Here is a 14,567-nt window from a genome sequence, read left to right on the forward strand (position 1 = left end):
TTAATTGAGAAAATGCCTTACAGCTGGGTCTCATGGAGGCATTTCCTCAAGGGAGGCTCCTTTCTCTATATAACTCCAGCTTGTGTCAAGTTGACACACAAAACCAACCAGTACAGAGGGCTTGGAGGGAGATTGGTCCTCTGACCCTGTCAGTGTGCAAACTGTATGGCATTTGAAGTGAAGTCCTAAACTCTTGGACTGAGAATACCTTCAGATAATCCATTTTACTATCTGCCTCCTCTTTAAGCAATGCTGAAATCTAGCCCAAATACCCAGTTAACCAGAACCCTACTAATACCACAGCTTCAAAGAAAAGAGGGGGAATGGCAGGAACCCAGCCAACCCCAGATAATCAAACAGGAAACTATCCAGCGATGGCTGTCGCCCTCAGTTCCTTGACATTTGACCTCTCTCCTGATCAGGATCCCAGCACTCGGGAGAGAGAGGTACTTGTCGAGCTGGCATTAGAAAACTAAAGCAGACTCGAGTGTCCTGTAAACAATCCCAGTGAAGATAGGAACTAGGAGTATTTCATATTCCCTAACTGCTAAGCCTCAGAGAGACAGCAAACTAGGGGAATATCCTTTATGGATGAGTGTGAATTTTTCCCGTAGTGGGAGTCAAGTAAACATGACGTGCATAGCCCGCTAAAGCAGCAGTTCTCAACCTCCAGGTATTGACCCCTTGAGGTCAAACAATCCTTTCACATAGGTCACTAAGACCATCCGAAAACACAGATATTTACATTATGATTCACAACAGTAGAAAAATTACAGTTGCAAAGTAGCAACGAACTAATTTTATGGTAGGGGGGCGTCACCACGACATTCAGAACTGTATTAAGGGGCCGCAGCGTTAGGAAGGTTTAGAACCACTGCCCTAAAGACTAGTGGGCAAGGCTGCAGGTCTCTAAGGGGCCTGTCTGCCTAATGCCTCAGCCTGCCTTTCTTCATCTTCCCTGCACAGAGGTCTAGGGTGACAGGACATGTGACAGCCAGCCGAGGCAGCCGTGTTGGCTTTCCTTGCCCTTCACATCTGCTTCAGCCCAGGACGCAGGGAGCAACCGTGTGGTAGCCCGTGTTTTCACTTCACAGAAGATCCGTGTGGACTTCAGGAGCTTCCCGAGGCTTTCGTGGTCTGATTCTTGCAGCTGACTGACAGCTTCGGTTTCCACAGCCCTCTGTGTCGGGATCAGAATTCGTGTGCTTTTATCATGCTGAACTGCTGGGGTCGGGGAGACCTTCGCTCCGGTTTGTGTCTGTGGATATGTGGATTCTTGGCTTTCTTTAAAGGTGAGTTATTGCAGCTTGTCCTAGAATGTAATTAGTTATATGTGTTTCCTCTCCTTTCTCATCTTGTCTGTATCCGAATAATCAGAGGACGTTCGTTAGTTAGGTTTAACCTAACAGATAAGATTTGGAGAGTAAAGTTGGGAAAACATTGAAATATACTATAAAGCCATGTTCATCTTTCTAACTAAAATATGCCATCCCAATTAGCTTACGAAATCATCTGCTTTCGTAGCCATGGAAGCTATCAAAATGCTCCGTTTGCTTATTGGTGGTAAAATGTAATATATTTTTCAAACAGTAATTTGTTAGCCGGTACTTAATCCTCAGCCTGTGAGCCCTGCCAATGGAAGTAATTGTCTTCATTCGGGAAACCTGTCTCATTGTCTATACAAGCAAGAGTGAGCTTGCTTCTTTTAAAAGTTGACTCAGACTGGCTACTGCACTGAGCAAATCACACACAGGCACACACACACACACACACACACACACACACACACACACACACACACGCCCCGCTATGAGGTTTCGGGGAGCTGGGGGTGAGCTCAGCCAGAGCCTTAGAGGGAGGAGGAATTAGTAACAGCAGCCAGGAGAGTTTCTTCTGAAGCAATGTTTCATCCTAGTTAATTACACTGGAGAGAGTGACAGGTGACATGGCAAGGTTTTCTTCCTTGCTGGTATCCCAGCACTCAGCCGTTCCAAATGGATGCAATGAAGCAGCTTCACTGGGGAACACAGCAAATACTCTTCTGTCCTCTCTCTCTCTCTCTCTCTCTCTCTCTCTCTCTCTCTCTCTCCCTCTCCCTCTCCCTCTCCCTCTCCCTCCCTCTCTCCCTCCCCCTCCCCCTCCCCCCCTCTCTCCAGAGAATATGATTTATGGAGTCAAATCTGAATTGTACAAAACAAACTTTAGTAACGTATTTTAGTAGATGTGTTGAGAAGTGAATTGCACAAATTGTAGACAAGGAATCAGTGCTTTTCCTTAAGAATTGGAGACACAGGGCTGGGGATTTAGCTCAGTGGTAGAGTGCTTGCCTAGCAAGAGCAAGGCCCTGGGTTCGGTCCCCAGTTCCAAAAAATAGAAAAGTAAAAAAAAAAAAAAAAAAAAAAAAGAATTGGAGACACAGGCAGCACAGGCAGCACTGCTCTCCAGAATTTAACGACTAAAGGGGGAAGGAAGCCATTTCCAATTGCTTTCAAAAGAGAAGAGAATTTACTTTAAGAACTTTGCCTTCTCACAAATCTAAAAGTGCATGATTCCAAAGCATGTTTCTCTAAAGGGCATAGCTTTTGAAGATCAAGGCAATGAGTAGATGCTGTGTTTGCTTGGTGAGGGTTCCTGTAGAGCGCCTTGCCAGTTATAGACCTCCAAAATCCCAGCTGGATTTGTATTTAGTAACATAAAAAAGTATCCTTCCTCGTGGCTTTCTATCCCAGGACGTTTACGGCGCCCTTGACTTCAACAGGCAATCCCCTCGGGATCACTTTGTGGATGTGACACTAGTTCTGAGACACCTGCGTAGTTATTTTACCTCGGTGGTGACACAGAGCAAGCAAGGCTAAAAATGGGTGGGGTCGAGCTGCCCTAGTACAGGTAGGAGTAGGCCTGGCTGGTACAGTGATGCCCTCACTAAGACACTAGGGTTGGGACCAGGAGAGGAGTCAGCTCAGACCCTCCCACAACACTTCCCTAATGCTTTCCTGTGTCTGGCTACGCAGGCAGTAGAGGCTGTGTGTCTGAGGAACAGCTCTTCCACACACTCTTCGCCCACTACAACCGCTTCATCCGGCCAGTGGAAAACGTTTCTGATCCCGTCACGGTGCACTTTGAGTTGGCCATCACGCAGCTGGCCAATGTGGTGAGTGCCTCAGACCCCTGACGTGTTCCCAGACGGCTTGGGTTCCCAACATCCTTGCACTTTGGGCACCCAAACTCTATCACACAACTTAAACATGAAGGCAAGATTACGTGCAAAGAGTCCTTCATGGCCCTGAGTCATGCCATCCTTGCTCAGGCCTTGCATGATTAGACATCCTTTCAGAGTCAGATTATGAAGCAAAGAACATTTGTACCAAAGATGGTGACAGGGAATGCCTGAGTACCACCTGCCCTGGTTCTCTTTATGTCACTTCAGGGGCTGTACTACAGTAGTACCTCCTCAGAGAAGCCTTCTTTGACTCATATATCAAACATACATGTGTGCACACATGAACCACCCTACCTCTCTTGTTATATCATGATGTGTTTTATGTGTGCATGTGCGTTTATTATTGTCTCTGTGTCTTCCCAACCACAACCGCTAAGACCACATGAAGGCAGGAGCTTTCTCTAACTGAGCGTAACTAGGTAAAAAGGAGTATCCTTTGTGACTGAAGGACCCTTGGGTTGGGAAAGGGAGTACAGAAGGAGTGGATAGCTGGTTTCAACTGGCAAACTTGCATGTGAGCTAAACTGCTGTTTCCGTTTGGATACCAAAGCAAATGCACGCAGGACATCCCAGGCCTTTGAGGAAAGGCCATGGGGCATATATAAAAACAGTGAATACCTGTCACCACCTACAGGACTCACCCCTCCGTTGTTCCTGAACCTCTGCTCTCCTCCCTGTTACCTGTATCCAGGAGGCTTTATGGGCCAAGGTGATGAGGAAAGATTCATAGAGGAGGTGAAATCCAAATGATCTTTGAGCAGTATTTTTAGGCCATATGTCATTTTTAGGTCAACAGAACAGGGACACGGGCAAACATCCTGTATTTCTGCTACTGTGAAATAGCTTTCATACAGTCCTCTCAACATCATGGCTGCCTTCATTAGCACGGATGACTTAGATTTGTCTACTTTTTAGCCATAATTCTCAAGTGAAGACTTGGATTAGCGAGCACACGGAAGACTGAAAAATATTATTTCTCCCTTCCAGGATGAAGTCAACCAGATTATGGAGACCAATCTGTGGCTGCGTCACGTATGTCCCCCTTTGATGGAGGCAGAATGGGTCCACTCATTACCTTTTTCCCTCCCTGACCTATGATAGATATAGGATACCCTTTGCCTTGCCATCTCCAAATCCTTGGGCTCAGCTCTGGTTGCCGCTAGCTTAATGTGAGCAGCACATGGGCAGAGTCTGACCTCTGACCTGCAGCCCTCTGGCCTTTCTGCTTTATGCTCTCGGTTCTCTTTGTGCCACTTACTGGAGTCTTTCCTCTTTGATAGCTCCAGGAGGACAGTGGGTTGAGGTCTGAAGAATGTATATTAGATAATCACCAACTGGTTTTTACAAGTTATACCGGCTCTGCTCTTAAAAGTCAGAATGGTGTACACAGTGTTTGTGATAGTCTCCTCCTCATGCATACAAATTATGACTTTATCAGTAAAAATGAGTCACTACTCCAATTTGAACATAGCCCATGAAACACAGTGTGAAACCTTAGCCAGTTAGCATGTCATAGATACACCAAAATCAGCTCAGCTATTTAGCATCCTGTACCCATAGATATAATTCCCTACTTTTAATAGAAATGGATGCATTCGTCAGAAATAACTGACTTTTTAATCAAGAAAATTGTGGAACCGACATAAACGTTTGGAGAAAGTTATGAATTCCTTTTCCAAAGGGATTCTTATCCATTTCTAAAAGTAGAATGATTTTGTAGGGATTGAAGAGATCAGAAGAAGGGGTTCAGATGGGGTTCAGAGAGGGCAGAAGGACACTCAACAGGACACCCAATTTATATGTATAAAATTGTTAAAGAACAAATTTAACCAATGTTAAAATAAAGTAAAACCACCAACAACAACAACAACAACAACAAAACGAAAACAAAACAACAACCAAAGTGGGGGCGGGGGGACCCCTCTATTTCTTTTAGGTCTGGAAGGACTACAGATTGTGTTGGGATCCAACGGAGTACGATGGCATCGAGACGCTTCGTGTTCCAGCAGATAACATCTGGAAGCCTGACATCGTTCTGTATAATAAGTATGTGTGTCTAGACAGATCCATAGTCACTTTTCACAATCTCCGACCCTGGTGACCCACAGCAAATGGACACACAGTTCTGCTAACAGCGTGTGGTCTGTTTTGCTTCCAGTGCCGTCGGCGACTTCCAGGTCGAAGGCAAGACCAAAGCTCTTCTTAAGTACGATGGGGTGATAACCTGGACCCCGCCAGCCATCTTTAAGAGTTCCTGTCCAATGGACATCACCTTCTTCCCATTTGATCATCAAAACTGCTCCCTGAAATTTGGGTCCTGGACTTACGACAAGGCTGAAATCGACCTTCTCATCATTGGCTCTAAAGTGGACATGAACGACTTTTGGGAAAACAGTGAGTGGGAAATTGTCGATGCCTCTGGCTACAAGCATGACATCAAGTACAACTGCTGTGAAGAGATTTACACAGATATCACCTACTCGTTCTACATCAGGAGACTGCCCATGTTTTATACCATCAATCTCATCATCCCCTGCCTCTTCATTTCCTTTCTCACCGTGCTGGTCTTTTACCTTCCTTCCGACTGTGGCGAGAAAGTGACTCTTTGCATCTCGGTTCTGCTTTCTCTAACTGTCTTTTTGCTGGTGATTACAGAGACCATCCCATCCACGTCTCTCGTGATCCCACTAGTGGGTGAGTATCTACTGTTCACCATGATCTTTGTCACGCTGTCCATTGTGGTGACCGTGTTTGTGTTGAACATACACTACAGGACCCCAGCAACACATACCATGCCCAAGTGGGTGAAGACCATGTTCCTTCAGGTCTTCCCCTCGATTCTGATGATGAGGAGACCTCTGGACAAGACAAAGGAAGCAGATGGTGTTAAGGACCCCAAAACCCACACCAAGAGGCCGGCCAAGGTCAAGTTTACTCATCGAAAAGAACCCAAACTTCTAAAGGAATGCCGCCACTGCCATAAGTCAAGTGAGATAGCGCCTGGCAAGAGGTTAAGCCAGCAGCCTGCACAGTGGGTGGCAGAGAATTCAGAGCACCCACCTGATGTTGAAGACGTGATCGATAGTGTTCAATTCATAGCAGAAAACATGAAAAGCCACAATGAAACAAAGGAGGTAAAAGTGGACCCCTTTTCTCAAGCCAGCTGCACCCCTACTAGGCCTCAAGGCTCTTAGAGCGTCAGTGGGAGTTACATCTGTGGTACAGTCAGGCAACATCACCTAAGGCCAGCTCTATTACCATGCAGCCTTTCAGGACTTGGGTGTTAGTTTAGGGAGCTATGGTGAGATGGTCTATGTCGCCCTACAACAAATCTTCAGCCTGCATTTACTTACGGTGAGATCTAGCTACAGTACAAATGCAGGACAAGCTTGCCTCATGGAACAAGCCTCCAACAGAATGAACAGTGACAGAGTGAGGATGGGAAGAGAGACTGTAGAAATCGTTATTAATAAAATCCCTGTGGCAGGTTTGTTACCGGCCCCAATGGTTTATGTTCCCGAATGAAACATACACACACACACACACACACACACACACACACACACACACACACACACACTCTTTATATTTTAACATGCATTATACAGCACAATAGCTGGACCACTGCCTCCATGCTGTTAATACACCTCCTGCCAATAATCCCTAGTTATCACTTACTAATTCTATGTTCTATCTTGGCTGCCCTAGACCTAGTTGGGCAGCCTCTGGGCCACACTCTCCTGGCTCCTTCACATGATGGCCATGCCTCTCTCTCCTGCACTCTTCTCAGACATGGCACCTCTCCTCTTCTCCATACTATCCTCAGTATCCTGCTCCTGTCTCCCACACTCTAATGCCAAGAACTTGGCTCCTTCTTCCCCACAGCAAGGGCTCCTCCCCAGCTCTCCATGTCACCACTTGACTGAGACTTCTAAAAGCTCTTGCCAAGTGTCTGGAGTTGCTTCGTACTATAGCTCCCAACATCTGTAACTCATAGGGAAAGAATAGCAGGACCCATAACACCACCCTGTAGCTGCACTGGGAGGCACTGAGAATGCCTGTCATAACACAGGTCACAGGACAGCAATGGCCAGTGAGCCTGCCTCCTGGTTGGCATCTTTTAAAACATTGAAATACATTTACTGTTGACTTACCGGGCCAGGCAGGTCCCCTAATACACAACCCACAGAGACCATAGCAGAAGGTTAGAAGTTTGGAACTGGAAAGATTCCAGATGTGCAATAAGCTCTCCCTGTTAGCATCCCTTGGAGGCCTAGAGGCTACTTATTCCTGTACAGGGGATCCTGGCTGTATCCTACACCCTCTGGCCTGTCCTCTCACTGCTTCACTCAGATTCCCCAAAGAGCCAGGCTCTCCTGGTGCACTCGCGACAAGAGCTTGACTCTCAAGCAGATACTGTGTGGGAAGTGTCCCTGGAGCCAGGAAAGGACCTTTATCACAGGAAAAGGGTCACAAAAGTCTTTGGCACAGTTCATAGCCATCTCTGTGAGGCACCAATGGTGTATATGACTGCCATGGTGTATATGACTTATCTACCCTCCTTAGGCCATAGACCCCACATAGGATACACAGGCAAACATACTAGCAATTACTGATTTTTTTTTAAAAGGATTAGAGAAAATCACTTTGAAAAAAGGACGTATTCATAAAACATAGCATGTTTTCCTATGGTCTTGACTTTTAATGCTAGCCTTGATCCTTTGTTTGCTTTGCAGGTAGAAGATGACTGGAAATACATGGCCATGGTGGTGGACAGAGTCTTCCTCTGGGTGTTTATAATCGTCTGTGTGTTTGGAACTGTGGGACTCTTTCTACAGCCACTGCTTGGGAACACAGGAGCGTCTTAATCGGGATTTTCCTCTTGCCTTCTAAATCTTTTAAATGTTGTGTTTTTTCCTCCACTACTTACCACAAGAAAAAGTCAAGTTTGCAGTCTCCTAAACCAAGACAAGAAGGGGGTGGGCATTGCTGCAACCTTAGGAGCCTGAATTTGTGTCTTCACTACACTGCACTGGGTGTTTTACAACCTTGGAGCCCAGAGCTGGCGCAGGTCCTAGGCTCGAAGGACTGAGTCAGCTTCTCTGGGCTCTGCATGCTTTGTTTCAAGAAACACAAATGGCTCTCACAGAGCTAGGCCCCATAGTCAGTGTCAGTCCACACTGAAAGGTGATTTGCTTGTATCTGAGGCTCCTGCTGGTTACTGCCATGGTGCATATGACTATGAAGAAACTCAGGAACACTGCTGGTACTTGCACCACACCTGTCTGCTACTGGACCCTACTTTCTTGTGCATGTCTCTGTGATGTAGCTCACACTATTATCTGACATGTGCAATGGTCAAAGAAGAAAACAGAGAGCATCTCTCTTAGTAGACTGTTCAGTTTGTGGTACTATGGGCTTTCTGTCAGTGTGAAAATCACTGAAATGACAGACGTAAAAGGATGATGTTTATATGAGCTCACGATTTTAGAGGACTTAGGCCCTGGTCACTAGATGCCATTGCCTCTGGACCTTTGATGAGGCAAAGCATTATGCCTACTAGAGGATGGCCGTCCACATAAGGATAGCTACAAAGAAAAAGAGAGGAATACTCTGCAGTGCCAATATCCTTTCACAGGCACACCCCGGTGACTTAACATCTTCCTACAAGGCCTCCCATCCTAGAAGCTGCACTACCTCCCAATAGTGTGGAAGAATCAATCAGTGTTTAACATATGTTCTTGGGGGATCTAAACCACAGAAGTATTGTCCTGGCAGGACATTTGGCTGGCACCTGTACTGTGCTAGGTGCTACAAGGGGAAACATAAATGGAGTCTTTCCCTTGTAAAGTTACAGCCTTTTAGGAAAGCCATAGATGCAAAGATCTACAGGATCAGGTGGTGGAGAATATAGCTAGAGCAGCGCAAACGGGAGAAACTAATTGGGCAAACCACTCTTGCGTTTCAAGTAGTTATCCGTATAGTCTTTTCCCATGAGCCCTTCCCTAGCTCACTGCATGGAGATGAAATAAAATCGATATGAAATTTTAACCTTGTGCCGTTTGGAGCCATTTCTTTCCTGAGTGGGAGAACAGTGGGAACCGTGTGGTGTTCCACTCCGATTATTCATGTGTGTGGCTGCGACGACCTGCAGAGGGATCTCAGACAGCTGCTCATGGCTTAAAAACAAGGAGCTGATTTCAGGGCCAGTTTCTCTCTCCTAGCAAGTGCATGGTTAATTTTATGGTTCAGTTTTACCTTCTAATTCTGTTGTCTCAATACAATGTCAGCAACATTCGCCAAGGCCTAGATGTCATCCTTGAGAGATCCTGGTCCCCTTTCAGGATGAGGCTGAAGAGCAGCAATACCTCTCACTGGACAGCTTTAGGATGGGTGGGTGCTCTGGCTCATACTGGACAATATAAAAAAGGATCTCTGAGTTCCTCAGGGACGCTAAGTACACAGGACTTCCCACAAATCCTCTGCAGGTTGGGAGCCATCTTGGCCTGTGCTATAATAGTGATCCAGCTACACCAGGTAGATGCCTTGGGTGGTACCCCCATCCTCTTGTAGAACCTGATGGCCTACCATGTGGCCTGTGGGGTTATTGGGTTTTTTTTTTTATTAGGACATTTATGTTGTTGGGCTATAGAAGTTCCTTATATGCTGTGTAAACAGATTTTATGAATTGCACTGTAAGAAAGAAAGTTAAGATTGACCTTAAGCAGGGGCCAAAGGAACCTCAGTTGAAAGTCTCGTGCTTGAGTGTGCTCTAATACTTGATCACACTTCGTACTTTCCGACTCAGCTTCATAGGAATGACCTAGCAATTATCAAAAGATTCTGTATCAAGCAAGCTAGCAATACCCCTTTAAAAGGAAGTACACCATGTTTGCGGGCGGGAAGGAAGTCACAACATTTATTCAGAATAATGGGAGAAAGTATGGACTGAAAAATCTATAAAGGATCGTGAAAATGAATTGTGAAATATTTCAGGCTTTTAATTTTTAGAATATTCCTTGGTCACTATCCATCTTGTTCGTTGAGGCAGGCCTCTCAGTCAAACCAAAGTTTGCTGACATGGCTGGCTAGTCTATTCCCAGCTTGTTCCGAGGGTGACCTGTATCTGCCTTCTAAAGCTGGAGTCACAGGCAAGTTGCCATGGGCAGCTGACATTTACCTGTGTTCCAGGCATTCAAACTCCAGTCTTCTTCCTCATGTATATAATAATGCTTTAACCGCTGAATCACCTCCCTAGATAGTCAATTTCTGTTATACCATTCTGAGCAAGTTAATCATCCGATCAGCCTTCCCCAGAGAAAACACCTCTCTCTCTCTCTCTCTCTCTCTCTCTCTCTCTCTCTCTCTCTCTCTCTCACACACACACACACACACACACACACACACACACACATGCGTGCACACCACATACCCATACTTAAATAAAAACAATAAATATAAATCTTTAGAATATGTAGCAGAGGATGGCATTGTCCAGCATCCACAGGAGGAGAGGCCCTTGGCCCTGGGAAGGCTCATTTTCCCAATGTAGGGAAATGCCAGGGCAGTGAGGTGGGAGTTGGGGGATGGGAGGGATAACATTTGAAATGTAAATACATAAAATATCCAATAAAAATTAAAAAGAAAAATAAAAACGAAACAGGGGAAAAAAGAATAAAGAGATGGGGAGGGGTTGGGAATTTGGCTCAGTGGTAGAGCACTTGCCTAGCAAGCGCAAGGCCCTGGGTTCGGTCCCCAGCTCTGGAAAAAAAAAAAAAGTTAAAAAAAAAAAAAAGAGAGATGGGGAAATTGGGAGTTAAAAAAAAAAGAAAGAAATACCTAAAAGGCCACTGTACTTGTCCCAATGAGTGGGGATGACATTATCCCTCAAGACCTGGGAACCAAAGACACTAAGCTCCTGTACTCTCTGAAACAAGCTGATGCAGAACTTTCCCTGTCACAAGGACCATATGATTCTTATGACAAACCAAGACTCTTGAGGGTCTTTATTTGAGACCCTAGTGTTGGAGGGATGAACAGACCCTTACACAGTGCCTTTCAGCAGGAGCATTAGTCCTATTGGGGTAAAGTAGGAGAGCCTTACCTAAGGCTTTGTGACCCCAAAGGTGATTTTATTATGTATTTATTTATTTTTATTTTTAAGTACATTGGTGTTTTGCATACCTTTATGTCTGGAGAGGATGTGTTAGATCTCCTGGAACTGGATCTACAGATAGTTGTAGCTGCCATGTGGGTACTGGGAATTGAACCTGGATCCTCTGGAAGAGCAGCCAGTGCCCTTAACCTCTGAGCCACCTCTCCAACCCCTCTGAAGGTGATTTTAAAGTTGAAGAGTATTATTGTCTCTTTTTTTTCATTTTTCTTTTTTATAATTTCTTTAAATTAATCATTCCATTCATTTCAATCTCAAATGGTATCCCCCTTCCCATTACCCCTCCACCAACCCCCATCCCACATCCACCCTCCCCTTTGCCTGTATGAGGGTGCTCCCCCACCCACCCTCTCCTGCCCCACTACTCCAGTATCCCCCTACGCTGGGGCATCAAACCTCCCTGGGATGAAGGGACTCCCCCTCCCTTTGCTGTCAGGCAAGGCCATCCTCTGCTACATATGTATCTGGAGCCATGGATCCCTCCAGGTACACTCCTTGGTTGGTGGTCTAGACTCTGAGAGAACTGGGTGGCCAGCCTATGTTGTTCTTCCAATGAGATTGCAGTCCCCCTCGCCTCCTCCAGTCCTTCTGTCAGCTCCCCAGCAGGTTTCCTGAGCTCACTCTGATGGTTGGCGCCAAGCATCCACATCTGCATTGGTCCGTTGCTGGCCAGACCTCTCAAGGAACCACCACACCAAGTTCCTATCAGCAAGCGCCTCTTAACCAAGGCAACAGTGTCAGGTTTGGCTGACTACAACCTGTATTAGTTACTTCCTTGACTACCACAGTAGTATGTTAGACAAGCATATGAATTAATGAAGGAAAGATTTGTTTTGCTTTAAACTGGCTGTAGCCCATCATGGCGGGGAAGGCATAGCAGCAGGAGCGTGGGGCAGTGAGCCACATTGCCTCCATGATCAGGAAGCAGAGAGACCATGATCCAGGAAATGTGGCTGAATAAGAAACCTCAAGCCCCACCCTTAGAAAACCATTTCTTCTAGCTAGGCCAAATCAGCTGGAAACCAGGTGTTCAGATGCATAACCTAGAGGTTCTTTTCATATTCGAATGACGATAAAAGACTTCAGGGGCCGTTTCTAGGTTACATAAGGTGATCATCATACTGTGGCACATTGTTCTGGATACCTTCAGATACAATAATCTTCAGGTTTGTCTGACTCCCCCTTGCTGCCCAGGGCAGAGGCCATCTTCATGTGCTCCAGTGCAGTGGACTGAACTGATTTCCTGCAGAGCCTTGAGGATCCACATTAGCTGATCTCTGAACATTGTTCGAAGACCATAGCCATGAGCCAAAGATAGAATTCCATTTTTGTTTTCACTGTTATTTTATTGGTATACTGAACAGAACGTATGGTGAAGAAGGAAATACTTGTCAGGTTACAGAGAAATAAGCGTCATCATCATTAAGTGAACTCATTCTAATGCACAATACCACTTACTTCAGAGATAGAACTTTGTACTGGCTGGTTTTGTGTGTCAACTTGACACAAGCTGGAGTTATCACAGAGAAAGGAGCCTCAGTTGTGGAAATGCCTCCATGAGATCCAGCTGTAAGGCATTTTCTCAACGAGTGATCAAGGGTGAGAGGACCTATTGTGGGTGGTGCCCTCCCTGGTCTGGTGGTCTTGGGTTCTACAAGAAAGCAGGCTGAGCAAGCCAGGGGAAGCAAGTCAGTAAGTAACATCCCTCCGTGGCCTCTGCATCAGCTCTTGCTTCATGACCTGCTTGAGTTTCAGTCCTGACTTCCCTTGGTGATGGACAGCAATGTGGAAGTGTAAGCTGAATAAACCCTTTCCTCCCCAACTTACTTCTTGGTCATGATGTTTGTGCAGGAATAGAAACCCTGACTACGGCAAACTTTGAGACAATCAAAGCACTGTTCTCAACATGGTTCTTTGGAAATTTCAGTGCTCCATGTGTCTAATTAGATACCATCCTTACAGGGTCCAAGACCGTAGATATTATATGTTGGCTGTGTACGTTGGCCACAGGCTGTGCTACCCAGCTTACTACTAGACATGGTGATGGCATCAAACTGTCACCATCTGAATTCACTGATTAATCATAACAATAATGACATGGCAGCCAGAGAGTATGAGTGCTTGTAGGCTGCAAACCAGACTTCCCATTACCTGCTGTGATGTGTTCCAGCCAATGATAAGAAAGCAGTCAGGATCGCTGTTGTCACACTAGACTACGGGAAATTCAAGGGACAAAGGAACAAGTCAGATGACATCTGAAGTAAGAAGACTCAGAAATGAAAAGGTGAGACATTCTCGGTGATAGCAGAGTTAGTCCTCCCATGAAAACCATTGCCAAGGAAGAGACTGAAAAGGATTTCCAAGGCATAGCAAATATGACCCTGCTCCAGGTCCTGTTCTAACACAGTTAACTGCAAAGCCAAGTACGTCTGAGGCAGAATAATCTCGATGAATTGCCTTGTTAAACATGACCATATCACTCTCAAAATGTTCTCATGTAAGAATTATTTCAAGGTGCACATTGAAAGTGATGCCCAGAGCTAGAAATGTTGGGACAGGCCACACAAGAGGAAGCCACATGGATAGCCCAACAAAACACTTCTAGTATCCAGAAGTGCGCATGGGAGTTTCCAAAGAGGGAGGCAACCAAAAGTCCTCCCCAGCTAGGACACCTTTGAACCACATCAATGATGAGCAAGACATGATGACCCTAACGGTGCAGTAGTGGCATGCATACTTTGTTGGTAACCAACAACTCTCTAGTTGGACTTAAGACCCACTCAACAAGAGAAAACAATGCCTAGTGCTGAAAACCTAACTAACAACAGTGCTAGTGAAGTCATGGTTACTGGAGGAGAATCCTAAGACTAATTTTCCAAGCCATCGTCATCTCTAAAACAATCTGCAAACATCTGTCCTTCCACCCACAGAGAAGCGTAGGCCTCACCCTTCATCAAGGAGTCTTCTCTTTACAACAGGCGACGACAGAAAACCACAGCTGATCAAGATGCAGTTGTGAGGCCCAGTCCTGATGGACACATCTACAAAACATTCTCAAGCTGAAAACTCACGGTCTTCGCCAACGAGGGAGGGAGGGTTGTAGATGCCAGAGTGTTGGGGAATTGGGGGGTTTGCTGTGAGACTGTGTCTTCTAGAGCATCAGAAGCCGCATCC

The 14,567-nt window shown here is 45.7% G+C and overlaps 2 protein-coding genes across 1 annotated transcript; both read left to right on the plus strand.

Annotated features, from left to right (window-relative positions):
* Positions 1-14,567, plus strand: part of Erich1 (glutamate-rich 1) — a gene marked incomplete at its 5' end in the record, with an annotated part of 52,793,804 nt that overhangs the window by 41,889,986 nt on the left and 10,889,251 nt on the right.
* On the plus strand, positions 1,036-8,188 carry Chrna6 (cholinergic receptor nicotinic alpha 6 subunit). Its single transcript, NM_057184.2, is given in 6 exon segments — positions 1,036-1,292; positions 3,012-3,151; positions 4,208-4,252; positions 5,157-5,266; positions 5,379-6,354; positions 7,957-8,188. Coding segments are annotated over 6 exon segments (1,482 nt in total). The 5' UTR covers positions 1,036-1,213; the 3' UTR covers positions 8,089-8,188.

This window comes from Rattus norvegicus, chromosome 16 (assembly GCF_021556685.1).
Source record: "Rattus norvegicus strain SHRSP/BbbUtx chromosome 16, alternate assembly SHRSP_T2T, whole genome shotgun sequence".
NCBI classification, from domain to species: Eukaryota; Metazoa; Chordata; class Mammalia; order Rodentia; family Muridae; genus Rattus; species Rattus norvegicus.